The following is a 27,209-nucleotide window of genomic DNA, read 5'->3' as shown; positions in this document are numbered from 1 at the left end:
GTACATGCCAGTCATATATATGAATACACATTTGCCTAGCTCTATAGCTACGCGCATATACGTACGTATATACATCGTATTTATATCCTGGTCGAACAAAAATGTTCGATTCTCGGTTCGAACGAACGCGCATCTTATCTTCCAAGAATTCGTATCGCTTCGCGAATTACATAAACGGCAAATAAATCAAATTCTTTTACTCGTTCAACTTTTTTACAAATTTAAACTCGAGTCGTCGACGATACGCTATTATACGTATTTCTATTACTGTATACTTTACGACTCCGTTATATTATTCTCGCACTGTCCTCTACAGCGTGAACTGTGCACGATATAGATCGTAGACTATTCCAGGTAAAAACTACCTACTACTTCTCCATTTTCGGCGGAAAATTAATCGAAAACTCGTCGAAAATATTCCGTAAAGAAAAAAAAGAGAAAATATCAAGCGTTCCAAGTATATACTAACGTAGATTCGTAAAGATGAAAATAGAAGGATTCCTATTTTAAGTAAATCAAGTTTTGTCGACTAAATTATGTTTGCATACGTACCAAATGGAAGAGATTCCTGCCGGAACATGCGATTATTTACGCGGTCGTCTGCCACTTACACCGCATTTTAGTTTAAACTACTCGTCAACATACCTTCTTAATCGTTCAACGTTGCGAGTGATTCTTTTTTATTTCTTAATCGCATCGTAAGTCTTTTACAATGATTAAAAAATAAATGATTTATAAAAGTATAATTATAACGTATACAATAGTAAACTGTGACAATATATTTGCTAACAAGATGTAGAGTCAAAATATTAATTTGAAGTCGTTAACGAAACAATTTCGTTTCTCGAGAGATATGAAAGTACGTTAGAAAAAATATAGTGCAGATACAATATTTTACGTATGTTGTATTCGACAAAAAAATATTTTCATTCGCTGCACGTTTCTCTCTTAATTTTCCTTTCCTTTTCTACATTTTTCACGCTTTCTAAAACACGTGTATATCGGTCCTGTATACGAAGGACTAACAATAAAATAATGAACAAAGTTGTCGAGAGAAATATTAATAGCCGGGTCGAACGTGTAAAACTGATGGGTTTATGTTCGTTTTTTTCTGTCTTATTTTCTCTTCGTTAAAACACCGACGTTAGACGAGAAGAATTTATTAATCGCTTACGTGGATGACGCTAGGTCGATGGGAATACGTACGGAATGAAATTTCGTCGAAACGCTACCGAACGAAACGGCGATAAATCGAGGCCGAAGCCGGGGAACTAACGACGTAACAATGTGTATTTTTTTTTCTTTTTTCTCCATCTATTAGTGTAACGTAATAACTACATAATAATCTCCTTCCGCTGTTTCGAAACGAATTCGGAATTTAAATTGAAATTGAAATTTGTCTATAGCGGCCGCATACAGGCCTTAAACGATGTTTTCACCGTTGATTTACTTAAAGCTGCCTATTTGATTAATCGGTGCTCGTTCTATCAAACGATCGCGTTAAAGCTATCGGTGTGTCTGTTGGCGAAATAAACGAAAACATGCGTGCGTATACGCGTATACGCGTATTCGCGTCGCGCAAAGTACTCTGTACCCGATGCGCGCATCGACGAACATATAAATACGAAAGAACGTCGTACGTAACGAGTGACTCTAAAAATTAAACTAACGTTATCTATGTACATTCGTAACATGTAACTCTTTCCTCGCAATCGTCGACCGCCACGGTTAAATTGACTGCACGACGATTTTTTCCTTCGAAGCAACGGGACGCTTCGTTTCAAACTTTATTCGTTGCCGCGTCTAATTACGAAAACGTTGACGTTAAATTGGTCTAGTTTGGAACGAGTAGAGTCAGGTATCGAATCAATCAGACATTGGTCGTGTTACTATGTCGATAGCGTGTCGCGGGTCGTTGTTAGCGATCGACAGTAACTTAATCGCGCGACGTAGTTCGTTACGATTTCTTCTACTTCGCTCGATGTTTTTCCGTTTTTTTTTTTTTTTTTTCTTTCGCGGATTCGGAAATACTGGAAAATAAATTCTCGTTATATCGATATATACTCTTATCGAACGATACGTTATAGAAAATAAAACGTAACGTTTATTTTACTTATTGCGTGATAAAAATTTGAATCGATGGATCAGTTATTTTTATCGAACCTATTATCGTTACGCAGAAAATAAATTTCAATGTTCAGTCTTAATTTCTATTGTTGTGAATGTTGTTGTTGTTGTTATTGATGTTGTTACTGCTACTGCTGCCGCAGTTAACGCTGCTATTATTAGGGTTATTAGCAGTAACAGCGGTAATAGCATTACCGTTATTACTGTTATCGTTGTTGTGGTTATTACCGGCGTTGTTGCCGTTACTGCCAATCAGCGCGCTTGTAGGATTTCCTATGTTATCTATTTCACGCTGAGCACGGGATATTTTCACCTTATCCCGCGGAGTTCCATCTTCCCCGGTTTCCATCGCGAACATCTTCATTTTCTCTTTGAAACTGAGTTTTTCCGGTACTTGACCAACTTGAGAATTTTGTTGTTGTTGTTTTTGCTTCTCGGCAAGTCGCCTCTGCCGCGGATCCCTAAGTAAATAATTTGTCGATTTGTTTTCGAAAGAAGAAAAGAGCAAAAAGTAAAATGAGAAAAAAAATATATTATAAGAATGCGACGTTACTTGTAAACTTCTTGAGCGCCTATTACACCAGGTGTACTGCCACTAAGCGGAATACCTGGTCCTTCGGGTGTCTTTGGAGATGCCAACAACATTTCAGCGTCGTTAATGAAAATCTGCGAAACAATGATAATTAAATAATAATTTGTTCTTTTCGAAATAAGCAAATCGATGAACGATCTTTCGAGAATTGCAAACTCTTGCGACTAGTCGACTCGGTGTATCGCTAAATCGCGTAAGTACACGATTCGATTCAAGAACGTATCGCGTATCTTACGTTTGGATCTTCCGTGATGACATCCATAGTCGTGGACGGAATCGTGGTTAAATTCCCGGACGATAAGTTTCGTTGCACCGTTCCAGATTCAATATTCACGTTCGCGTTCGAATCGTGAAACGAAACTCTCTTGATGGTCGTCGATTGCGGAGAGGTTAACGTTACAGTATTCGAAGATGTTGCATTGTTCGATCTGAGGACTCCTTGCTGTGACATCACCGCAAAACTGGAACCTCGTTCTGGCGGCAGAGGCGCATCGTTATTGCCATTTTGCGCAGCTGTAAAATTATGCGCAAACGGATGATTAAACGTATTGCACCGGTCGAATTAGAACGAAGAAGAAGTACGATAATCAATTAGTAAACGGAACATATCTATAAAGTGCTTACGAGACGCGTTAAGTCCATTGATAGTCAAGTTATCCAGCCGTAACATACTGGGATGTAACGTTTGTTGACTCTTCAGATGGGATTGCGACTGTGGCAAATGATGGTGGTGATGATGGTGGTGGTTATGCTGTTGCTGTTGTTGTTGTTGTTGCTGTTGCTGCTGATGTTGGTGTTGGTGGTGCTGCTGCTGTTGTTGTTGTTGTTGATATATTTGTTGAATTTGTTGTTGTTTGTTAGCATCTTCCTCTTTCTTTTTCTGTGTTTCATCCGAGCCAGCTTCCAATTGTCTTCTTCTAACTTCGTCCGATCTACGGTGTGCCTCTTTGTCTTCGATAAACTGAACGGAAGGAAGGGAACCGGATTTTTGAGAAGCGTTCGAGTGAATCAAGGACGACATTGAAATTTGCCCGACGTTATTTTGCATTTGCATGGTTTGTTCGCGTTGAAAAGTTAGCGAGGAATGCGAACCAGAATTATCTTGTTGGCTGACGCCACCGCTCGAAACGTTCTGAGAAGTTTGTGGAGCGTCCATTCCGTGCGCGACGATGCTCGGACTATGCATGGGCATGCTTCCACCGACAGTTTGAGCAGCATAGTTTCCCCTGATCGAATGATTCGCCGCGTTGTTTCTGGACAGGATGATCTGCTGTTCCAACGAATTGTTCCGATCTTGAGCCACCGTTGTACGAAGTAACCCCTGAAGTCGTTGTATACTCTCCGCGTCCAAATCGTTACTTTCTTCGTCATCGTCTTGCTGGTTAGCAACCTCCTCGGCTCTCTTTTGAAAATCTCTCTCCAATTGAAGCGCCCTTAATTGCTCTTCCTGCTGGGATGTCCGATGTGGTAACGCACTCAGTTCCGCTATCTGTTGATCTCGCCACTGTCTTGCCGCTTCCCTTCTGCGCGCTTGTTCCTAAGCAATCGTAACGATTTATACCATCGCGGTTGAACGGTTCGACGGTTATTTCGATCGTTCTAACACGAAAACGCGCGCGAACGTGTACTTAAGTTTATTATATTACCTTTTCCTTTTCTTCTCGTTGCCAAGGGTTCGTGGCACTGTACTGATACTGACGCGGTTGCAATCCGGTCCCCATTCCATTTGCCGGATAATATCCTCCGCGAGGAGGGTCTTGCATGCTCGCGGTGTATCTGTGGAACGTTAAAACAAAAATTTCTGTTTGTTCTTTCTCGATCTTTTAAATTATTGCCTTTTCTCCGTTCCTCGAAAAATAGGATTAACAAGGAAATTTAGGGCAACAGGTATTACCTGGAATCCGATTGTTTGCTATAGAGAGGATGAGTCGAGGTGTTTGGCGGCGGTGGCGGAGGGCTTTCGGTATATCCTTCTTCTGGAAGAGCAGGTCTCATCGGAGTAACATCGGTATTTAAACTATTTACTTCCGAAGCGAACTGTGACCTATTCATGCTATTTTCGGCGTTATAATGGTCGTTTCGTACATCCGAATTACCGTTCAAATAATACTGCGAACCAACGGTCAAGCGATGAGTTTGATCGGAATACGATTTGTCGATGTCTTGACAACTCTGCTCTCTTCCAAAATCGAGCATAGCTCCGTTCGGCTGTAATCTTGTTGAATCGTTCTTGCCTCTCGATGGAGGAGTACTACCGTATTGGATATGTGAAAAATTTTGTTGTTGCACGCTTTGGTGATGATGCTGATGATGATGATGTTGATGTTGGTGCTGATATTGATGTTGATGCGGATACTGATGCGGGTGTTGATGTTGATGTTGAGCTTGAGCTTGAGCTTGCGATTGAGGTTGAGATTGAGATTGAGGTTGAGGTTGCGGTTGAGATTGAGATTGAGATTGAGATTGAGATTGAGGTTGAATTTGAGGTTGCGGTTGAGATTGAAGTTGAGTTTGGGGTTGAGGTTGAGACTGAGATTGAGGTTGATGTTGATGTGCATGCCCATGGGAGGATTTGCTGTACTGAATCATGTATGATCCGTACTGAGGATCCAAATAACCGTAACTCGAAGTACTTTGCGCGACTTGTCTCGCGCTATATCCAGATATCGAAATTGGAGACGTCGACACCGTTATCGGTGGACTCGAACCCAAGTTCGGCTGGGGACCAAGAGATTTTGTCGGACGAACGGAGGAATTGTTCGGTGATGTGACCGAATTCGCTTTTACATTGTACGAGCCGCTAGGTCGATACTGATTCGATGGAACCGGTACGGCAGCTCGTAGTTCCCGCCTTCTCACTTCTTCTTGCATTTCCTGAAGTTTCGCTTCTTGTCGTATCGTGTCCCGCGAGGATTGAGATCTTAGCGACGTTGGCGCACATACCGATTGCGACTGTAGGTGCGACTGCGACTGCGACTGCGGTTGTCCGGTGAGATAAGGTTGTTGCTGACTTTGAGACACGTAGGCGGATATCGGCCGGTCCCTGATTTGGCTCGTTTCGAACGTTCCCGGCCGATTCAACGAATTTTGCGAGCCCTTCGAGTTCTTCTGCGGCTGCAGAAGATTTCTGTAAAAGACGTTAAAAGAGGAAAATAAGGAAAGAGGAGCGGAGAATAATAACGAGCAAAACGAAGAAAAAGAAGTAAGATGAAAAAAGGATAGGAAATTTTACCTTTCATCGGAATGCTGAGACGGGCTATATCGCTGTTTCGCCGTCGCATCCTGATTCCTGTAGATGCTCAAATTTTGGTAAAACCTTTCGGCTTCGTTTCCTTGAAGAACGTTCAAGGCGGTAGCGAGGTTACTCGAAGGATCGTTGTTCGCGATCGTTTGACCAGGATTCAAGTTCGGCGAGGATCGTTGTCTACCGACAAGAAGACCACTCGGTGGTAACATCCCGATTCTCGTCGAGTCGTGTAAATTGTGACTAGAACTGTTTCAACGCGAATACGTTAACGAAGTTTGCGGGTAAAGAGCGAGAAGACGTTAAAAAGTCTAATAACTGGATCGAAGGATATTACCGAGAGCGTAACGACGTCGAACTGTTGATAGGGTTGATCGGTAGAGGCTGCGTAACCGGAGGAGTAACGCTGTTACTGGACGACGCCCTGCTATAACCGGGATTGAATACCTCGTGTTGTTGCTTTCCATCGGTACCTACGTCTACGACGAATCATACGCGTTGGACGTTAGCTCGTGATATTTTTACATTTATTCGGTGTGTTTATTTCGCGGAAGAATGCAGGTTTCGCATTGAAAGCAAACATTTAGAGAATTTCGTGACTCGCGAGACATAGAGAGGCAAATGGCAAACGGGAATTTCTTATTTACGTTACTTACTGTGCAATGCTGGCACTGACTTGCTGGTATGCATTTGTTGCTGAGGAGCGGTTAGGTCGCGTCCAAGCCGCGATGGTAAATCTCGTTCGCTCATGCGGCGAGGTCCTGCGATAAGCACACGATGCAGATACACGTTTGTACAGCTGATCGAGAAACACGCGCGTGATACGAGAAGCCTCGCGGGACGGTACAGAGGCAGATCGAACTCGCGTTCTTCCCGCGCGACTTTTCGCCAAACGCGAATCCTACGCGTGCAGGAAAGAAGAAATCTGACAGCTAGACAAATGTCGCATGCAACGTCGATATAGACATGCGCGTACGAAACGCGAAGAATGCTCGAACACGGATAAACGAAAGCGAACAAGATAAAATAATTAAAAGCTAATGTCAAAGTTGAACGAGGGTAAAGCGCAAGCGAGCAAAAGCTTAGGAATCGAAGCGGCGGATTCGTGATCGCGAATATAAGTTGGTATATACGCGAATGCAACGCGAATAAAATAAACGAGGAGTGCGTGTAGAGAACGTGAGACCGGTGCGGGAAAGATTTGCATCGTGGAATAAGGTTAAGGAAAACTATCGACGAAAAAATAACGTTATCATGCGCGATGTACGTTCGCTAATTCGTACAACGATCATGTCCAACATCGATAGGCAGGCGCATATAACGGTCGGTTCGAATTGCTTACGTAAAAAGGTCTCGGCATCTATGGACGTTCTCGCGTGCGCGATCGAATCGATCGACTTTTGTCGATTCTCGTCGTACCGATGGACGATGAACGAATCGTCGTGATAAAGTATCGGCGGTGTTCTTTCGCTCGGTAATCGATGCTCGTCGTTATCGCCGTTGCTACTTCCGTTATCTCGAATTTCCTCTCGTTGACCGTAACTATGATTTTTGTCGTCGACGTTCGAATTCGAAATCGAACGTCGCGACAATTCGTATTCGCGCGAGCGAATTTCCCGCTTTTGGTTCTCGGCACCGAAATCCAAACTGGCCGAACGCGTAGCACGATAGAGGGTAGTCGATTTTGCTTTCTCGGATCGACCATACGAATCGCGCGGTCGTTGATACGAGATTCGAGCGTGAACGCGGGAGTCTCGTTTAGCCAAGAAACCGGAATCCAACCGGTTCGCGGGATCCACCAATGATCTCGCGCTGTCCAGATTCGGACAGGAAACGGCAAGTTGCTTCTTCCATCGATCGTCGAGCAAGTTATCGTCGATTCGACGAACGGTATTCGTTGGAAGGTCGACGATCCAACGGGGATCTAATCGCGATTCGGAGCATTCGGACAAAACCGCTAACTGGAATATCGACGGTGTGCCGATCGTGCCTTCGAGATTAGACATTTCTTCGAGCTGCTCGATCACGCGTCGTTGCTCGGCTAACGACAACTTTCTCTTTTTATCGTTCGTCGGAGATTCTTTTTCTCTCTCGTTATCATCCACCGTATCCGTGCTCGAGTTTTCGAGCGTCAACTTTCCAGCCGACCAGCAAATATCCTTGACCCGACGTTCGTTCGAGTCGTTTCTCATATCCAATTCGGATCGGCAACGTTTATCGACGAGACGAGACAAACGGCTACGACGTCGGCGGTTGCGACCGCGATGGCGCATTTCAGAATCCGTTTCGTCTATTTTCCCTATATCGCCTGTCTCGTCTATCTCGTCAGCCTCGCCTAACTCGCTCATCTCGATCGAAGTAAAGTCGGGCTCGGACACGAATCTACGATAATCCTGTAAATCGCGCGATCTCGATCTTGATTTGTCGCGAATTATGCTTTCGATTTCGTCCAATTTCGAAAAGTATCTGGCTAGTGCCGCCACTCGACCGCAGCCGAGTCGTACCTCCTCCGGGGATTTCCAACACTTGTAGGAACCGTGGACACTGGAGAAGTCGCTCGATAGGTCGCTCGAGACATTGTTCGAGGTATCGTTGTCCAAACCGGATAGATCGAGATTCAGTTCGAGCATCGTCACGTCCGCGGTCGAAGTTAACAACGCATCTTCCGTTTGTCCCTCTTCGGAAGCGCAAACACGTCGCGTGATAGACATCGTTTCTTCCTCTTTCTGCTTTACGCTCGTTTTCGAGTCGATTCTTGCCACGCTCTCGCTACCGTCCCTACTTTCGTTTCCGCGACTCTCCCTATTATCGCACCGCATTTTTCGCTCCCCGTTCGGAGTTTCGCGTTCGTCCTTGTTGTCGTTGTCGTTGTCGTTGTCGTTATCGTCCCACTTGGAACGCGAACGATCCTCGACGCGCGTCTTGAAATCGTTGCGGATAGCCTCGAACGGCGTGGAACGTATTCGCGAAATACCGGCTACGTTATCGTTCGAATTTCCTCCGATCAATCGACACTCGCAACACCGCTCGTTCCAGGGATACGATTCGTCCGTTTGATCGATGTACGGTATCGACTCGAGACAGTTTAAACAACCCTCGCGATCGTAAGCCTTGTTCGACGAATCGAAATTCGAGCTTAACCGACTCGTAATACCCGCTTCTTCTTTTTCTATCTCCTCCTTGTCTTCTTTTTCTTCTTTCGTTTCGTGTCGTTGAAATTTTACCGGCGGAGTCGTTTCACGTACCGGGAAAGATGCGCGCGAATCGTGTAAATCGTAACGAGTAAATCGATTAAAGTTCGAAACGGAGCAAAGAATCGCACCTGATACTGGATCGATCGAACGGTCCGAAGAAGCGATCGCCGCGTGCCTCGGCGCGTCCAACAAATTACCCATTGAACGCGAGCTGGACGGATGCTCGCTGCTCGTCTCCTCTACTTTCCAATTTTCCAAATGTTCGGACTTGGGACGAATCTTGTACGCTGCTTGGAAACAATTGGTTAGTAAAGCATTAGTAGAGCTAATTGGCTTTCCCCGCATTTCCGTAGCGCGCGTTAAGCAAGCAAACGTCGCGAGAGAAGATCAACCTCGAGGAACACGAATCGAGTATTCTCGACGGCGAATTCGAAAAAAGCTTTCAAAAGCTTCTTCTCCTTCTTCCTCTTGGTCTTTGCGTTTAGAAATATCTACGAAGAAGGTCTGTTGGAGGGAGGGAGGGAGGGAGAGAGAGAGAGAGAGAGAGAAAGATAGAAAATTATTAGAAAGCGAGTACCTCTGCTCATAACCGGTGACGGTTGCGATAACAAAGTAGCCAAACCATGATATATGGCACCCTGCTTGGCAACTTCCAGTGTCACTATCGGCCCCGTGCGCACCAGATATTCGGCAGCTCTGAAAACATATTGGCACATCATGTAAGAGGCTTGCCACTCGACGCGGCTTTACTTTGGTTTACAAAATTTAACGCAATCTTCTAACACGAAAACTGCAACGTTTCCGGTATACTCACTTTTCTTGCGTAATTCCGACTAAACTTTGCCCGTCGACCTTGAGCAGTTGATCGCCAGCCGTCAATCTACCATCCTGCGCAAACATTAGGTGATCACGAAAGATACAATTAAAAATTTTTCATCGTACACGCGTGCTCGGTCCTACATCTATATATTAAAATACCCGTTGCCAACGCGAACATATCTCCTGCTTGTCATTTATCGTCGCTTTAATTCAAATTTTTAGTTGAAATTCGTATTTTTAATTCCGCGTATTTTCCATATTAATTTTCCTCTACCATACGAAAGAAAATAGTAGTCACTGTACTCACAGCATCGGCGGCACCTCCTGCAACTACGCTCTTTATATATATTCCCAGTCTGTCTTGGCCAGCGCCCTGGAAACACAACAAACGAATCGAAAGAATCGAGAAGCGATTTTACACTCGTCTAACGACTAAAGTGTCGAACCGAGCGCGGCTTTGGACACGTACCTTCGCCGCAACGATGCTCAAACCCATTCCATTGGTCGATTTATGTAATTTGATCACGTGTATTTCCGGTTGAGCGGAATTCGGTCCTCCAGCGTGGCAAGAATAGCCACCGCCGGATCTGTTGCTCATCGCGCTGGGGCTGCGAAACTAGCGATAAGCGCGAAGAACGTTCAAATGATTCGCTCTTGTGTAGGCAACGTAAGAAAGAGAGAGAGAAAAAGTAGAAGGAGGAGAAGGACTCACGTTATTGTGATGATCGATCATATATATGGTCCAATATCCGCTGCTGGTGGGCTGTGGGGCCATTCGACAAAGTCCGTCCCGCTGCAACGGGGCCAAGAATTCTGCTAATCCCGGTGGCACTCCGCGTATCACCTCGCAACTGTATCCATCCTCGGGAAGAAGAAGAGCCAACGCGAGCGTAGGTTCTTCCTCGAGTCGAATCTCTCTACCGTCGGCACGCGCGAGCGTGTCTGCCACGCTTTCCGCTACCTGTAAACATAGTAGAGCATCGAAAAGGCTCCTGTATAAATTCGCACATAAATTAGCGCATAAATTAGCGCGTGTCAACGATCGCGAACTTACTCGTACTACGTTCTCGATTAATTCCGCTGGAAGTCTCGGCTCGTCGGCAGCTGGTTGGTACTTTTGCAACAGTGCCCTGACTTGAAGGGAATTCAACTTGAAACACGTGGAACTTAGTGTGGCGAGCTCCTCCGCGTTGTATTTCGGCGCTTGCAGCAAGTGCGTCGCCTGCATGATCGTCGCCAAGTGACACTGACTCGCCAACTCCAGACCCTGTCTTTCGGCCCAGGTTTCGAGCGCGTTCAATCTCGCTTTCAATCGACGACCAAACCATCGAACGCACAGATTCGCGTTCGAAACCAACGAATTGAACGCGGTCGCGTTGATCGCGTGAAACAGGTGGCTGAACAGTTGAATGGTCAGAGCAGCGTTTACTCTGCACCGCCTCAGCAGAGCCATCGTGCTAGAAAATATTTGTAAAACTCCGGCTTCTTTGGCGGGCTCGTCGGCATCGGCCATAAACTGCGACATCGCCGGGGCTAGTTCGAGAGATATGCATCGGACCAGAGAGGCGAACGCCGCGTGGACCGCCTCCGTCAAAATATCTTGTGCCCTCGTCGAGAACGCTCCCACGTGCCGGTCGTTCTTCAGCATATGCAACAATTCCGAACCGTTCGCTAGCCACAGCGCCAAAGAAGACGCGTCCATGTATCGTTCCTGTCGACGTCAAGCCAAACGTCATCGATCAATTCTCGAGTACGATCTCTTACGACGTTTCGCGAACGCGCGACCGACTCTATACGATTCTTTACGCTCGCACCTATTCCATCTGATTCGTTACCTGTATCACCCGTTGTATCATGCTGGCTACGTTCGCTAACATCACGGTCAATCTGTGAGCCCTTTCCGTTGGCTGTAGTTCCGGTCTGTAATGCGTGCTCGCCCGATATCTCGCTGCCAAATAAAGCGTGTACGTTGGGGCCAATTTGAATTGAGGCGCTGACGGTTCCACGTCCGTGATCACCGCGTGGAAAAACGTCTCTTCGGTTTCCTCGAGAAACTCCAGTACGGCCGGTAGAATCGGATCCGTTCCTCGTACTTGTCGATCGTTCTGCAACGTTCTGTCGACCAAACAAACGATTCGAAATCGTTACTAAACCGAGCACATTCCTCTTCCGAGCACTAAACCTCTTCTCCCTTACTACTACTTTATTATTACCCTTATTACCTCCGCGAGTTCTTTCTCTTTCCCGACTGTCTCTTCGCCTTTACTTATCTCGTCTCGTTGCGTCCCCTCCCGTCCCGTTCTAATCGCAAACCCGTATCATCTTTCCCGCAGTTTCTTACTCCTACATCCTTCGATACTCCGAATTCGATACTCGGCACGATCGCGCAAAGATTACCTGTTACCGTCCCTGCTGCTGGTCAAACTGGCGGTCTCGACGTTTCCATCGAGATCGAACGTAGTCTCGTAATTATGGATGGATTCCGGCGCGTGCGTCGGACTTTGAGGATGACAACCGACAGCGGAATTAGTCGTAGATTTGCTCGGGCTAGATGGGTGAGAAGTTTGTTCTTGATTTGCCTGGCCATGATTCTGCAACCCTTGATTCTGTCCACTGTTCGGAGTGCCGGATGCCGATCCGTATCTCTCCACGTTTGTCTCCTGACCGGTCAAGTCTGGCGAGCGTCTACGGTACAAAAGCAGGCTGCGTGCAGGAAAGAAAAAAGCAAAACGAAAAAAACGCAATGAATTAAGCGTATGAGAGCTTCTCATTCCGTTTTTCTTCTGTTTCGGTATCTTCACCGAGAAGACTGTCATGGAGTAGATTAAGGAGGGAGCAATCGAAAGACCGCGATCCTCTCCTTTACTCCGTACCGGTCGAGCGTCCAATTTTTTTCGCGCATTTTTCCTCTCGTTTCACTATATTCGCGAACGCGGTTACTTCTCACTAAGGGCCTTTTCGTATTCTATTCTATTCTATTCTATCTACTCTACTCTATTCTTTTCTATTCTCTTCTATTCCATCTGATTTACCTCGCATCATTTCGACTCGACTCAATTCCATTTTCCTGTAGGTATACGCTCATTCTCTACGCTACGTGTATCGTGCATCGCATTCGTGCATCGTGTCGTGCTATTTGAACGACGCGCGACTAACTCACCGTTCGTAACCGTATTCGATTTGTCTTGCAGATTCGTGTCGCCTGATGCGTTCTTCAGGCGCTGGATCGATGAATCGAAAGGTATGTAGTCTGCCAAATTTCACGATCGCACCGTTCTACGAAACAGCAAAGGACAAACGGCGTATGAGAAATGGCAAATGGAAAAACGAGAATGAAAATGCATATTTAGAAAATTCAAACTGAGCAGATAAAGGTAAACGAGTGGAAAATTGTTCGACGCGAGCATACTTGGAGTATCGTCGTTTGATGTATCCGCTGATTGTTGACATATGTGTGAGCGTCTCTGGAGCAAGGGGTGAGGGTAACGATATTTTCGGTAAAAGCGATCACACAGTGTCTCGGCATAACGGTCGGTCCGGTCAACGTCAAAGTTTGAGCTTGAACCGCCTGCGGCCCTATCGGCCTTTCCGAACCCACCTCCGTGACGTTTGGCTGCAATCGGTGTCTCGCGCCAGCACCGTTCGGAACCTCGCTCCCGTCGGGATTCAGTTCCACCAAAAATGGCAATCTTTCGTCCTCGTATCTAATCAAAAAAAATAACTTCAACCGACACGGAAACGATCAACCCCTCTACATTTTCTACCACTCGTACCACTAGTTCTACGAACGAATTACTATTCCCTTTCCTTTCTGTCCTTTTCTGTCCCTTTCTGTCCCTTTCTGTCCCTTTCTGTCCCTTTCTGTCCCTTTCGTTCGACCTTCGATCGCGATATTCATTTTTTTCCATAAATACTCGCTAATCTCGCGCGCTTTTGTTACGCACCTGTGATCGAGTTCGTTCCATTTGCCGCTAGGCTTTTTCTTGCGTTTCCGAGGCACGTAATCCGCGGGCCTTCTCCGCACATGGAACATGATCGAACCTGAAACAAATAACGAATATTCTTTCTTTCGCTGAACCGAATTGCTTTCCTTTCCGTCAACGAACACGTTCGATCGTGGCATGCTCCTTCGCTGTTCGCGTTTCAGTCACCTACGCCCGCGTCGGGTCACGCACTTTTTCCTAAAAATCGCACTTATTTCAACGATCGATACGCGTCCGTTCGATTGTCGTTGCTGCGGATCGATCTTGCGTAAAACAGGCGAAATTCGTGATCGCGAACGAGGCATGCTAAATACGGACAATGCAACGTACACGAACGAGACAAGTTAATGTACTTGGCGCTTGTAATCGATCGGATCGATATATCCGAAGAAAGGTTAGGTTCGCTTGTAACCGTGAACATCTAGCGGCGGGAAGTGCGGTCGATGGCGTCAGCGTTCCCCGCTTCGAGGACAAATGTTTTGCGTCGTATAAAACGGTTAAACGAGCATCGTTCGAGGAACGCGAGATCTTTCCGTTTTGAAAAAGTAACTTTAACGAGAGCGACGGTCCTTACGTCTGATTCCCCAATCCATCATATTGCGTGAAGCGCGTCGATTCGATGATTTGCTACGTGGTCCCTGGTAGTCACGTACGTGCGCGAGCGAACGAACGAACGAACGCGCGTGGTCCCTTCTGTTAGCTTCGAATTTCCCTTAGAATTTTGGTCCTCCGAGTTTCGATTTGTACCGATTCACGATCGAGATTAGGACGAATGCACGGATAAACGAGGGCGTCGTGGAATAGGGAGTATTCGACCTCGTTACCTGTTACGTCGATTACAGGCTGCCGACGCTAATACCGTTCGCGTTATCGAATATTTCTAATAGTCGAAAAATATCGCAAAACGTTGAAGACAGAAGAAAATCGGAAAAATTGTATCGGTCGATTTTAGAGTTCCGCCAACGCATTCGTTTTCCGTGAATTCGAAATCGTTTTACTGCGCGAGACGCGCTATCGTTTTTCTCTCTCTTCCCCTCGACCTCCTCCTTGTCCTCCTCTTCCTCGCAGCAAACCCGCTACGTCCCATTACTCGCGTTTTCCTCGATTTTCGACTTCTAAAGCGAAACTTTTCTTTCCCTTTCTTTTTCCTCTAGGCTCGTCACGTTGTTACCCCGTGGACACCGAGATCGCGAGCGGAAGACAAGCGGAAGGTGAGCGGTAGATGAGCGGAAGATTTCACGGCCGAACGAATCAACGTTTCCGTATATCAGCCTCGGTATATCGATGCGTCTCTCTTGGAAAGTTGATCGGCTGCGCGATCGCCTTCGTTTCGACTGAACGCTGGTCAACTTTTCTTGTCGTATCGCCTTCGACGTTCTATCGAGTCTTTGGCTCAACGATCGATTTTGCCTCGTCGTGATCGTCGTTTATTCGATTTTTCGCCAACCGAATACGATCTTCGCACTCTTCTCGCTCGATCTCGAGTCGCGCACAATAATACGATCGTTGACGCGTTACAGTTCGAATCGCGTTGACGGAGATAACAACAACGTTCGCTATTATGTCACGACATTTCGCGCGACTGAACTCGAGCATCACGGAAAGAAACGATATTCGGTGGGCGGTCCTTCGAGCAGTGGCGCGCGCGCACCCCTACACACCTATCGACGTACATTCGTACGACGTCGCGCCGCGACCCCTCGTTTCGCGTAACGTCGTCCAGTTTCTAAACCGTGCTATCTCAACTATGCTATTGCACGTCGCACCGTATCGTATCCTAACGTATCGTAGCGGTATCATGTCGACGACGTCGAAAGGAACGTTCGAACGCGCTCCATTCTTCCATCACTTTTTCTCCATTCAATTCGTACTCGGGTTGAATCGTGCGAATTTTTCTTTCGGCGTCTGTCGAGTTCGTTTCGGGCATTTCGCTTCAAAGATACTTACCCCGTGCAGACGGATGATTCATAAGAATAGCTAAAGGGCATTCATCATCGTCCAATATGTACTCTTGCTGCGCTCCTCCGTTTACGTGCTCGCTATTTACCTGCGCAACATTTAGAAACACAGTCATGTAGATCTTTCGACTTTCCATCTATCGATCGCCTCGTCGTTGCGCTCGGTATCGCTTTGTTTTATTTCGTTCAGTCGAATTTCGACGAGCGCGTCACCTTCGCAAAAAATTTCAGCGAATCTACTCTAGAAATATAGTCGCGCGACACTGCATCGATTTCTCACTCACCTGTACTAGACAATACTGCTGCGGATCAACCTTTTCTAAACCGTATTTGGAAAGCATTTCTCGTACCACGTGAACAGCCGAATCTCGTACGCTCAACAACAGAGTTTTATACGGAACGTCCTTACAAAGTGCCTCGCCATAAATCTTCAATGTTCCACCGGTGTCGGGACCGCCGTCTTTACTGCGAAACTGTTGCAGTTTTCGCTCCAATTTTTGCTGACGTCGCCTCCTCATCACAGCTTCCGGATTTGAAATGCTTCTGGTAAAGCTAGTTTCCGGTAGTTCTGAAAACGATAAATCGTCATTTTTCTTCGACCAATGCGTTGATCCTTTAAAAAATTCTTACTCTATCGCTATCGTATTATTATCGTATTTTTATCGTATTATTATCGTATCATTATCGATCGGTTTCAACTGCTACTCGTGACGCGCCGCGATCCTTCCTAGCATCGATCGCGATACGTTGTATGTATTTTGTCTGCCTACCCGTGTATAATTTTTCGGCTACACCATTCTGATCGATCGGTACTGTATTTTCTTCCTGTTCCAAACTCTTCAGACGACCCAGCTTCTCTTGTTTCTTCATTTGTTTTTTTTCTCGTTTGCTCAACTTTCTGCGAAAGCTAGATCCCTCCGAACAAGAGAAACCCACGCCTTGCGCGTTCGTCTTGTCGTCGATTCTTCTCAACAGAAAACGTCCTTCGCGGTCGTCGATGTGCCAGTTTAGCTGAACTAGCAGCGGTTTCTCCTCCAATCCGAGCTTACGTTCGTCTGTACAAAATCAATCGTATCCGATTCGGATCGTATAATCAATATGATTATATCCGATTCGTTGCATTCGTGTATTTCGCTTACCGCCGTTCTCGTGAATCTCGTAAAGAGCGTATTCCGGAACAGAAAGCATTCGCATATCTGGACGGAACTTTTCGATCAGCGTTTCGATCACTGCCTGACTTGTCGCGTCCGACGCTACTCTTATACATTTTGTTGCCACTTTCTGACCGCTGTCTTGGAAGTAAAATCTCATTACACCATGAAATTCGAGATCCTAAAAAATAATAAAAGTAACCGGGTAAGCAGAAACTGTACGATACGTACGAGTACATCGTATACTATTTTTTTTACCTCGTTCGGCTCTGAAAGTTCGAACAAATCCAATCTATTAGCGTTCCATTGTTGAATCACACCACGCAGAGCTTCGCGCTCCGCCTTCTTATTTGCCAACTCTGTGGCCATCCTGCGAACCAACCAACAAACTAACAAATCAAACAAAAATAAACTTGCGATATTTAAACGCTATATCGATGCCATTTTCCATCGATTCTCCATTATTTATTTCCGTTCCTTCTGTCGAACAACAACTAGGCGGTATCTTTCGCTAAACGTAAACGTTTCTTTCTTTCATACGTCATCGTCGAGCGGAGAACAAATTAGTCATCGTATACGTGTACACGCGTACAAGATAGATCCGACGGGAATCCTGTACGAGTATTAGCAAATATTTCGAAACTCTATACTTTTTTGCCTTTCAAACGTTCGAAACATTTAAAAACGTTAAAATGGCTACTTTAATCTACGTCGTTCGTCCACGATTCGATCGACTTCGGTTTTAACGATACATAACGCGATGCTAATTCGATACTTTTATCGTTATCGTAGTCCACGTACATGGTACACGCATTCGATATTCGTACGCGACAGATGAAGGAGCGTCTACTTGAATCGCGTAATTTCTTGCTCGAAGAAAACAGCTTACCGATATTTTTTCTTTACTATTTTTTTCTTAACGCGTCGATATTGCCTACCTAACGAATATAACAACAAGGATATGTGCGTTGAACGAAACATAAATGGCTTTCGGCGATCGAATAATTTAGGATCGAGAGAAGCGTTCGAGAAAAATTTCGCTGGAGTAACGAAACGAACAAACTCTTGTCATGGTTGTCGGGAAAGGATCGGTTCGAATCGGTTGCGATCGACTCTGCTCGGATCTCTTCGGCAACGCTCGAATAAAATCGGGTTAATTCGGAGTGGAACACGTTCAACGAGTAACTCGCATTCCACGCATTCCTACCTTCTTCGACAGAATTCGATCTTAAAACCTTAAAAGCGCGCTCGAGTAATTCGAACACGCTCGAGTACCCTCGAGCGCGGTACTACATCCGTACAACTTGCCGTGATTGTCCGATGTTCTCGTACCAGATGCTTGTCCGTCAGCCGATCGTTCTTGGCGCGAAACGTTTTACCTGCCGAGAACACGCCTATGCGTATGATTTCGTCATGCTCTCTCTCTCTCTCTCCCCCTCTCTCTCTTTTTCTCATTCTCTTTCACCCCCTCCCGCTCTCTCGCCCCTCTACATTTCCTCTCTTCCTCCCCTTTACCTATAGCCGTGTGCTAGTATGCAACGTAAACGACGTAAAGATAAATGCACCCTACAAACGTATTATAATCAAAGTACAAAAAAATGAAACGACACCTTTCTATTTGAAAAGAGGATACTTGTCTCGTCGTTCGCGTTCGTAGTATTCATGATTGAAAGCGATAATACGTTCAAAATATAATATAGGAAACGAAAGAACAAAACGAACGGAAGAAAATAGTGTATAAAGTACCGTGCATCGAATATAGTGGGATAAGACGGAAAGTAATTAAAAAACGTAAAAGAAAGAGAAGGATAAGTTTGATGCGTCATCGTACTTACTCTTCCGAGACTGTCATTCTTCCAACGCGGACAAGCGAATGCAAAACAGCGTAGAAACGAGGCACGATCTAAACGAAACTATACGCTTAACCGATCGAGAAACCAATAACTTCTTGGTACATCGAATAAATTACGAACAACGTGATCTTTTTTCCACTGGAATATACCGATGAATATTTCAGAACCGTAGAGCAACAGTTCTGCGTGAGTTGTACTCTCACGATAAATCGTACTCTTTATTTTCTATCTTTCCAAGTACGCGCGTGTTTTTTTTTCATTCCGATCGCTCGATGCTGTAAGAGTGTACAGTACTTGAGAATTCCTCGAAAATTAATCATTTTTCTACGCAGAGAAAAGTTTTCTTTCAACGATCAAATAAGTATTCGATTTTAGCGTAATGGGCCCCGTTACCGGGAACACTTTCGAGATGTTCGCGAGTTTGGCTCAACCTGCGACTGCGTGTACGAATCCAGCATTTTTCTTTTCCCCTGACCAACGTTGATTTCCGAAACGGTAAACTATCGATATCGTACACCAAACAAGTTCAAAACAAACGCCACACCCAACATTTATTCGCACGATCAACTACCGTGAATATCCTAACGTATCTCTTGCCGCGTAATTACTAACGTACTGAACGATGCAAACGGACTCGGAAAGCTTGGGCCTCAAGAGTGGGAGAACACGTTGCCTCTTGACATAGCGTTTTCTTTACCGACCCTATCTCTTTCTCTCTCTCCCACTCTCTTCTTTCAACCTATTTCTACCCCTACTTTCCCTTCTTTCTATTCACTAGTATACTCCACGATATAGCTTGCTCCGATCTGATCCGATTCATTCCACTCCGTTTCGCTCCGTCCTGTTTCGTTTCGTTTCGTTTCGTTTCGTTTCGTTCCGTTCCGTTCCGTTCCGTTCCGTTCCATTCTGTTCCATTCTGTTCCACACTGTTCCATTCCATTCCGTTCCATTTCCCCGAATTTCGATCGTTTCAAAGCGTTTTGCAGAAAAATTCGACACGATAAATAAACCCTTGTAAAGAAGATTTTATTTTTCTAAACGAACAGTTATCGCGATATTATTTTCTCGCGACTTCTTCGTTAATTTAACGTTACGTAAAGAATTAGGCGATATACGGGGAAACACTGATTGAGTTCGAAAAATTAGTTACGATTTAATGAATCAGCGTTACGAGATAATTATTTCGTGTTTTCATTTACTCCCTTTCGGCTTGCGAGACATAAAGTTCATCCTTATGCCTGTACACATCGGTTCGTTGTAGAAACGAATCTAATTTTCGTCGTACGGCTTCACTGGTAACTTCGTTACGCGTTACGTCGTTAGGTCCATCTAATAGGACACAATACCTTTTTATTTTCTATACTGCAACGTAAAAACATTAAGTCGATAAGGCAAAATAAATTCTAGCGACATTTTCACGGGGCACCGGCCTTTTATTCCCGAGGCTATTTCGGCTCGATTCTCGTACAACATAAACGATCGTATAGTGTAATATATCGTACCCTAAAAATTGATGCGTTATAAAAATGCGGTTCGAGCGACATATTTTTAACCATCCAACACGACACTACACTGTCGAGTAATCAAACAGTTTCATCGAGTTTATTATCCTTAACTAACCACTTCCTGCTTATTTCGTTCGCGCGAATATATCGAACAAACGTATACACGCGACTGTATTTTTACGCGAGTCCTTCCTTCCAAAACTTCCAAGTTTTTTCTTTTCGCATTAAAAAAGTTTAGTAATTCTATTTTCTAAATAGGGAGGACCATACACGTTCGCGCGCGTTCGTAGGTACATACATAAGTACGTTGTACATATATGTACAAGGTACACAGTCAACATCGTAACGGTTGCATTGGTCGATCCGTCTTATTATCGAATCAAAGTTTTTTCAAAGCTATGAGTAAAAGGCAAGTGTAAGAGAAATTCCTAAATGTTTCATCCATGAATACATTTATTAGTGACTTTTATTAAAAAATAGATTTACTATTATCGATCATCTCGTTTCCACCGAGTGAAATTTATTTATCGTCTGCTGAAATCGTAATATGTACACCTGTTACATTTCGTTATCGTTTCTAAGCAGACGATCAATTTTCTACAAGCTGACAACGACGTGCATCGAGCAATACGAGTAGAATTAGAATTTCGAGAGATCAACGATCAAAAATCAACATTACGCGCATATGTACAGATTTTTTTTTTGTAACAAACAAAAAATAGATTAGTCGTGCGATTTGAACTAATACGACTGAATCGCGTTTGAAATTCATCGACGTTTTATCTCCAACCGGTACATCGATGTACGATCGTTAATTAAATTTATTCTTTTACTTTGTATTTGTCAAAAAATTTCAAGATCGGAACATTTTAGCAAGAAAAGAAGCTAAAGACGAACACGTTGAACAGCTGCAAAGGAAATATAGTACATACACGAAGAGGTTGCACGCGGAATACTCACCCTACACGTAGTACACGGCACATACCAAAATACATACTCGGTGTCTAGACCGGTTCGAGTCATGTACGCGTTATTTGCAGTAGTAACGCGCAGATCGTGGTAACAAAACTACTCCTACTAGGATTACGCTTTCAAAAACGAAGGAGGAACCTGTTCTTTATCGCTTTTTTCGACTACGAATCTGTTTCAATTCTCTCGTACTCGTACACGAATAGAACACGCTATTTTAATCGGTAACGTCGACGCACAATAAATAAGCTTCGGCGAATGTCCACATTTTCTAAAACAATACTTTGGTTAAATAATTGTACGATAAACCGATAATAAAATCACGCGATTTCGACTCGCAATGAATAATTCGCGCCTGCTTTTTTTCCATTTATTCGCTTTGCTTCTATTTTACTTACATCGATCTTTTTCCATCGTTTATTACAAATTTTTTACATTTTTCTTATAAAAAAATGTCAACGTTTCTCGCGCCATAAATTTAACCGAAAACTTACTGTTAAAAATTACTGTTGATCCAAGACGGAAAAAAAAGGTACAACAATTGCATAATAGGAAAAAATATTCATTATCCGCTAATTCACTTCACTGTTATTATCCATAATATGTATACACTGTGCATCGTACGTTCGCGCGTATGGTGCGCGTGTGCATGCATGCACGCGCGTGTTTACTCATTAGTCGACATTCCTAACAGTGAACTAGAGCTCGCTTGCTATGGTCGTCATCATTGGGATCACCGATTCCAACAGGTGTCGCAACATCCGAACTGATTCAAACCTCGTTTTATCGTATGTAACCCGAAAAAAACTCGAACTGTGTCGCAAAAAAAAAAACACTGAGAAACAAAAAGGATGTATTTGCACGCGTAAGTATAATAAATGTGAGAAAAAAAGAAAAATTTTCACCTAACCTTGCTTCAGCTTTCGAATATAATGATAAGCACGAAAGCGAAGACGAATCACGCGTAACGACATAAAAATATATTGAATAACCTTGTTAAATATCGATATTTATTTGACGAATAAAGTATACCTCGACAAAATGACCGATGACGAGAAGTCACAAACTGGATATTCTACAGTTCCACTCGCCAGTTACGTTTTGCTGTCATGGCTGTCAGCCATGTTTACTTATCGAGGACGTTTTCATACACGAGAACGGGCGTTAAGTATTTAGATTTGAGGTAAATATTAAGGATCATTCGTTGAAACGCGTGCGAACACAATTTACAAAACATAATATTCGACACGAAACGATATTGTATAACAGAAAAGTTGAAAATTTGCCGCGGTGTGCGGTAACCTCGTTGCAGGTTGCCAAGCGAAAGAGCATATCAGCAAAGAGATAATGTTCCACGTGATGATGGTGTCGTAGCGAATAAAAAGAATGGAGGATGACATCGATATTTACGAAGATTTATCGAATTTCGAGACAAAAAGCGGCGAAAACGTAGGTATTACGACGCGTCAATTGATTTCATTACACGCGACTAGGTTATGTTTCGCTACGAAATATTCGTAGACAGACGTTCGCACTCGTTAGGAGTTTAACGTGTTACGTTGTTTCAGTTTGTAGGGAAGAAGGAGGAAGATATCGCGGGAGGCGAACAGATTGAATTAAAGAAGCGAATTACAGAACTGACGATAAAGTTGGAAGATTTTCAAAAAGTAAATGAAAATCTTGAAATGAATTTAATTTCGTTATTGAAAACCGCTAAAGCGGAAATCGCACGGAAGGACACGGTGATAGATGATTTAAGAAGAAAGTAAGTACGTTCGAAGGTTGAAAATATTTTTCTATTGTCTGGACATTATTTTATAAGTGCTGATGTAATCGTAACAGACTGGAGAACGCAGCGTTTAGGAGAGGCGTGTATTCGAAATCTGACAAAGATGTCGTTCATGATTCTACTGCTCGAAACGATGTGGTGAACAACTACCAAGCATCGAGTGCTCCCCGTGTATCCTTTGAGGAAAACGAACGCGAAAGCTCTAATTGGAATACACGGTATCATTGCATTAAAGAACAACAAAGAGAATCAACGTTAACTTCTATCACAGTGTTTAGTGAACGATTACGTAAAAGGATCATGGACGAACAACGTCTAGAAAAGAAAGATAATAACAGTGAACGCACCGTTACTGCTACTACTACTGCTACTCAAGCTACTACTACTACTAACACTGCTATTGCAACTACTACTACCACTAATAATAATGATAGTAGTAGTAGTAATAATAATAATCACGACAACAAGAGTAGTATTAAGAAGAAAGAGGGTGCAGAAAAGTATATAGGCGAAAGCGACAAAGAAAACGGCTCTTTCGTTAGTAAAAATTTCTGTAACGGTAAAAGCGTCGAGGCTGGTATCGTACGATACACGGACTTAGAATGTACGAAAAGTCTTGTAGCTATGTCAAGAAGTAGAAAAAATTCTGAAACAGAGGATAAAAGCGAAATAGATGGAAAAAGCAGGGGAACATCGTTGACCAATGTGAAACGTATAGGAAAAAGAACACGCGAAGAAACGCGAGAACGCGATTCCGTGAAACGAAGAAAAGTCGAAGAGGGAAAAGATTTAATAGAATCGACGAGGAAAGAATGTAAGAGGAACGCGAGCGAGTTAGCGGAGGAAATGGGCGATGCATTCGAGTATACGAGTTCGGTGATCGAATGTTCCAGCAGTATAAAGAAAAAGCGGCATATTCTAAAAATTTGGGACGCGGGCTACGCTGATGGCAACGATTCGGTTAGAAGAGCGAAGAAGCAGGAAAAGGAGAAGGAAAAAGAAGCGCGGAGAAGGTCAAAAAAGGAGAGCGAAGCGTCACGCGAAAAAAGTGTGACGTATGGACGTTTCGAGATGCGACGAAACGAGTCCAGCGAAAATGTTATATTCGATTCGGACGAGAGAAACGCGAGCGATCGTTTTCTCGAGATCTCGAAGAAATACAATCATCGAAGTAACGTCGAATATCGAAGTGGTAAGAAAAGAGAAGATCGTTACGCCGTCGGTGGCGTCGACTATCGGTCGTTTCGCTCGAGAGAAGCAGCATCGCACGCGAAGTGTCAGGAGGGAAAATACGTTGGAAGCGAGCGTACGAGACATACCGGTTACAGCGATAAATTTGGAAAGCGATACGATTATCGAGGCGTCAGCACGGATAAATCGAAGACGGTACACGAGCAATTGTATGGTTCGCGAGATACCAAAGAACTGTCCAGCCTCGATCGAAGTTCGATCGATAGGAAAACGAACGGCTCGAAAGAAAATAATCGTTACGGGAGATACGAGCGTCGAAGATCAAGAGGAAGCATTGACGAAGTTAGTAAACTCGAACGGGGAAGAGAAAACGAGTGCAACGAACAAGATTTGCGTCGCCGGATTAATACGGAAAGATCATCGAGGGAACGCGTAAACGAACGGGAAATTTTGAGACGATCCGACAAGAAAAGCGATCGAATCGAACGAATCTTCGAAACGAATAATGAACAAATTAAAGATCGCAAAGAATCGGAAAAGCGCGCGAACGAATCGCAAGATCCATTATCGGATTTAGAGGAGGGTGAGCTGGAAAGTAATTGGGAAGAAAGCGATAAGTGGAAAAGATGCGTGAAAAGGGAGAGCGGAGAGAGTATTGAGGAACCGTTCGATCCTTCGAACGTCCATAGCAGCAATCGTTCGATGAAACAGAACCCGCTCGAAACGGAGAAGAATGATTCTGGAAGTGTCCAAGTTAACGAAAGCGTAGAAAACCTGGAGAACATTGAGAAGTTTATTCGCGAATTGGCATCCGATGATTTAAATCGTGAGGGAACGCGCGTTATGGCATCGGAAACGGGAACGGAAACGGGAACGGAAACGGAAACGGAAACGAAAATAAAAACGGAAACGGAAACAATTGGTTCAGAAGAGGCGAACGAAAATATGCTAGTATCGTCCGAGCAAGGTATCGAAAAGAAATCCGCCGTTGACGACGACGTTAAAAAATACGTGCCTGAAGAACAGGAAACGAAGGAGAAAGAAGAATCGTTCGAAGCAGAAATCAGGCATTCCGATATTTCGAAGAGCGAGAATTTTCTTGGAAACGAGTACTCCGCGAAACAGACCTGTCGTCTAGAAGTTGGCAAAGTTTTGTCGACCAGAATGACATCGAACAACATTCATATATCAAACGAGACAACTAATGAAACATCGCGGGATCGAGCCGAGACAGATCGTCCGCTCGAGAATATTGCCGAGGACGATCTTCTTCTTCTTCTGGGCAATGAGTCGCCACATTCTCGCTTCTTTATTGATCCTTCGAGATCGACGGGAAAAGCAAGCAATGACGAAGACAAAAATACTATGGATATCGGTAATAGTAACGGTAACCACGATCACGATAACGAACAAAAAATCGATCGAAACGATTTCGCGAATTGCGTAAATGTTGAGAAGAAGGGGGAAGAAGAAAGGAAAGAAACAGAGGGATCAAAAGAATGTACGAAGTTACCGATTCGAAGAAAGGACAACACGAGCACAAATTCGAAACTTGCGACGTTGAACGTTCATGGAAAAATAGTCGTATTCGTTCGTCGCAAAAAACCTGTTTGCTTGGCAGATAATAACGCGAATATGACCGTAATCGTAAACGACAAGAAACACGAATATAAGGCGATCGATTCGTCTGATCGCGTTAGCGAAAGCGATGCGATGCTGTGCCGTGACTCGAATTCGAAAATAGCGGAAACAGCCGACGGTGAAACAAGAAAGGTTAACTAATTGTCCTTGTAATCGATTATCTGTACGCGAACCAAAATTCTGTATTTTTTTCTTCTTCTTATGTTTCTATTTAATTTCATTCGTTTATGAACAAACGATCGCGTACAATGGAAACTACGTTCGATTTGTAAGAATTGCAATAGAAATTTATCAATGTAAGAAAAGTTGCTACTCGCGTTCGGCTGCTGTTTGGTTCGATTACACAAACAATAGACTCGTACAAATTTCTGTAAATAACGCGTGCGAGTGTGTATATATATATATATATATTATGAAAGAGCTGTCTTTGTACATAAAATGGTTTATTTGTCAAATCGTTGATACGTTAAATCATTGTTACTTTTTCAATCCAATAGTTCTGAAAATCGTTCACCGATCATCGAGACTTCATTACCTTTTCATATAGCTCAACGAACGTAGATAAATCTAACGAACGATCCCATAGAATTCGCGATGAAGAAGTCGCGAGAATAATAAAACGCAAGAAAGACGAATTTGTCCGAAAACCTTGAAATTTTGATAACGATTACGCGCGTTTCCAATAATTAGCTTGTGAAATGGAACCCGGTGAGGAAACGCGATGCTTTTAAAATTACGACTACTTTGTACGATATCTATATTGAACGTTGATGAGCATATTTTGAAAAATCCCACCCAATTACGACGTTCGGGTGTAGGGAGTCGCGTCGCGACGCTCCATACATCGTGCGCCGTGCGCCGTGCGCTGTCGCAGTCGGAGTCGGCCGAGAAAAACCGAGAGAGGGAGGGAGAAGAAAAGAAAGAGAAAGAAGACGAACATCGATGTCGGGTGCACGCGACCGTCGCTATAAGATTAAAATAATTGTTAAGAGCGCTCGCGAGAATAAATTTCGGAAATCTGCAAATATATATAGTTAAAAGGAAGCTAGTCTTACCGAGAGGGTGTACGTACGAGACGCGCAACGAATTGACGGGTATCCTCGCAACGTTCGTTTGTTCGTTCGTTCGTTCGTTCGGTCTAGAGGCCGAATCGAATCGATTCTTCCGTACGACGAGCTACGCGTTCGCGTTCG

At 44.1% G+C, this 27,209-nt stretch overlaps 2 protein-coding genes across 21 annotated transcripts; one reads left to right on the top strand and one right to left on the bottom strand.

Moving 5' to 3' along the window:
* Positions 1–663: 663 nt before the first annotated feature.
* On the bottom strand, positions 664–27,209 carry cno (adherens junction formation factor afadin). 19 transcript variants are annotated; one of them, XM_076530830.1, is made up of 28 exons: positions 18,904–19,728; positions 18,377–18,447; positions 17,327–17,438; positions 17,057–17,249; positions 16,688–16,972; positions 16,202–16,485; positions 15,907–16,006; positions 13,921–14,017; positions 13,386–13,680; positions 13,137–13,252; positions 12,374–12,679; positions 11,812–12,091; positions 11,031–11,687; positions 10,689–10,937; positions 10,446–10,592; positions 10,284–10,349; positions 9,972–10,045; positions 9,735–9,853; positions 9,286–9,447; positions 6,620–6,724; positions 6,301–6,442; positions 5,952–6,212; positions 4,614–5,846; positions 4,366–4,495; positions 3,344–4,256; positions 2,955–3,232; positions 2,681–2,793; positions 664–2,588 (listed from the first exon to the last, which is right to left on the bottom strand). In XM_076530830.1, exons 3-28 carry the CDS (start codon positions 17,435–17,437, stop codon positions 2,204–2,206), a joined length of 7,101 nt encoding a protein of 2,366 aa, XP_076386945.1. In that variant the 5' UTR covers position 17,438; positions 18,377–18,447; positions 18,904–19,728; the 3' UTR covers positions 664–2,203. The 19 variants fall into 19 exon arrangements, with proteins under 19 accessions (XP_076386945.1, XP_076386950.1, XP_076386948.1 ...); XM_076530835.1 differs by lacking the exons at positions 18,377–18,447; positions 18,904–19,728 and adding an exon at positions 27,072–27,209; XM_076530833.1 differs by lacking the exons at positions 18,377–18,447; positions 18,904–19,728 and adding an exon at positions 22,428–22,554.
* On the top strand, positions 22,439–26,471 carry FLASH (FLICE-associated huge protein). Of its 2 annotated transcripts, none has more exons than XM_003708146.3 (4): positions 22,439–22,578; positions 22,708–22,844; positions 22,964–23,160; positions 23,238–26,471. In XM_003708146.3, the coding sequence occupies exons 2-4, from the start codon at positions 22,782–22,784 to the stop codon at positions 26,155–26,157; spliced, it is 3,180 nt and encodes a 1,059-aa protein (XP_003708194.3). In that variant the 5' UTR covers positions 22,439–22,578; positions 22,708–22,781; the 3' UTR covers positions 26,158–26,471. The 2 variants fall into 2 exon arrangements, with proteins under 2 accessions (XP_003708194.3, XP_012152228.2); XM_012296838.2 differs by having other exon boundaries at positions 22,443–22,578; positions 22,665–22,844.

Source organism: Megachile rotundata, chromosome 4, assembly GCF_050947335.1.
Source record: "Megachile rotundata isolate GNS110a chromosome 4, iyMegRotu1, whole genome shotgun sequence".
Taxonomy (NCBI): Eukaryota; Metazoa; Arthropoda; class Insecta; order Hymenoptera; family Megachilidae; genus Megachile; species Megachile rotundata.
This window is presented reverse-complemented; position numbering and strand designations above follow the sequence as displayed.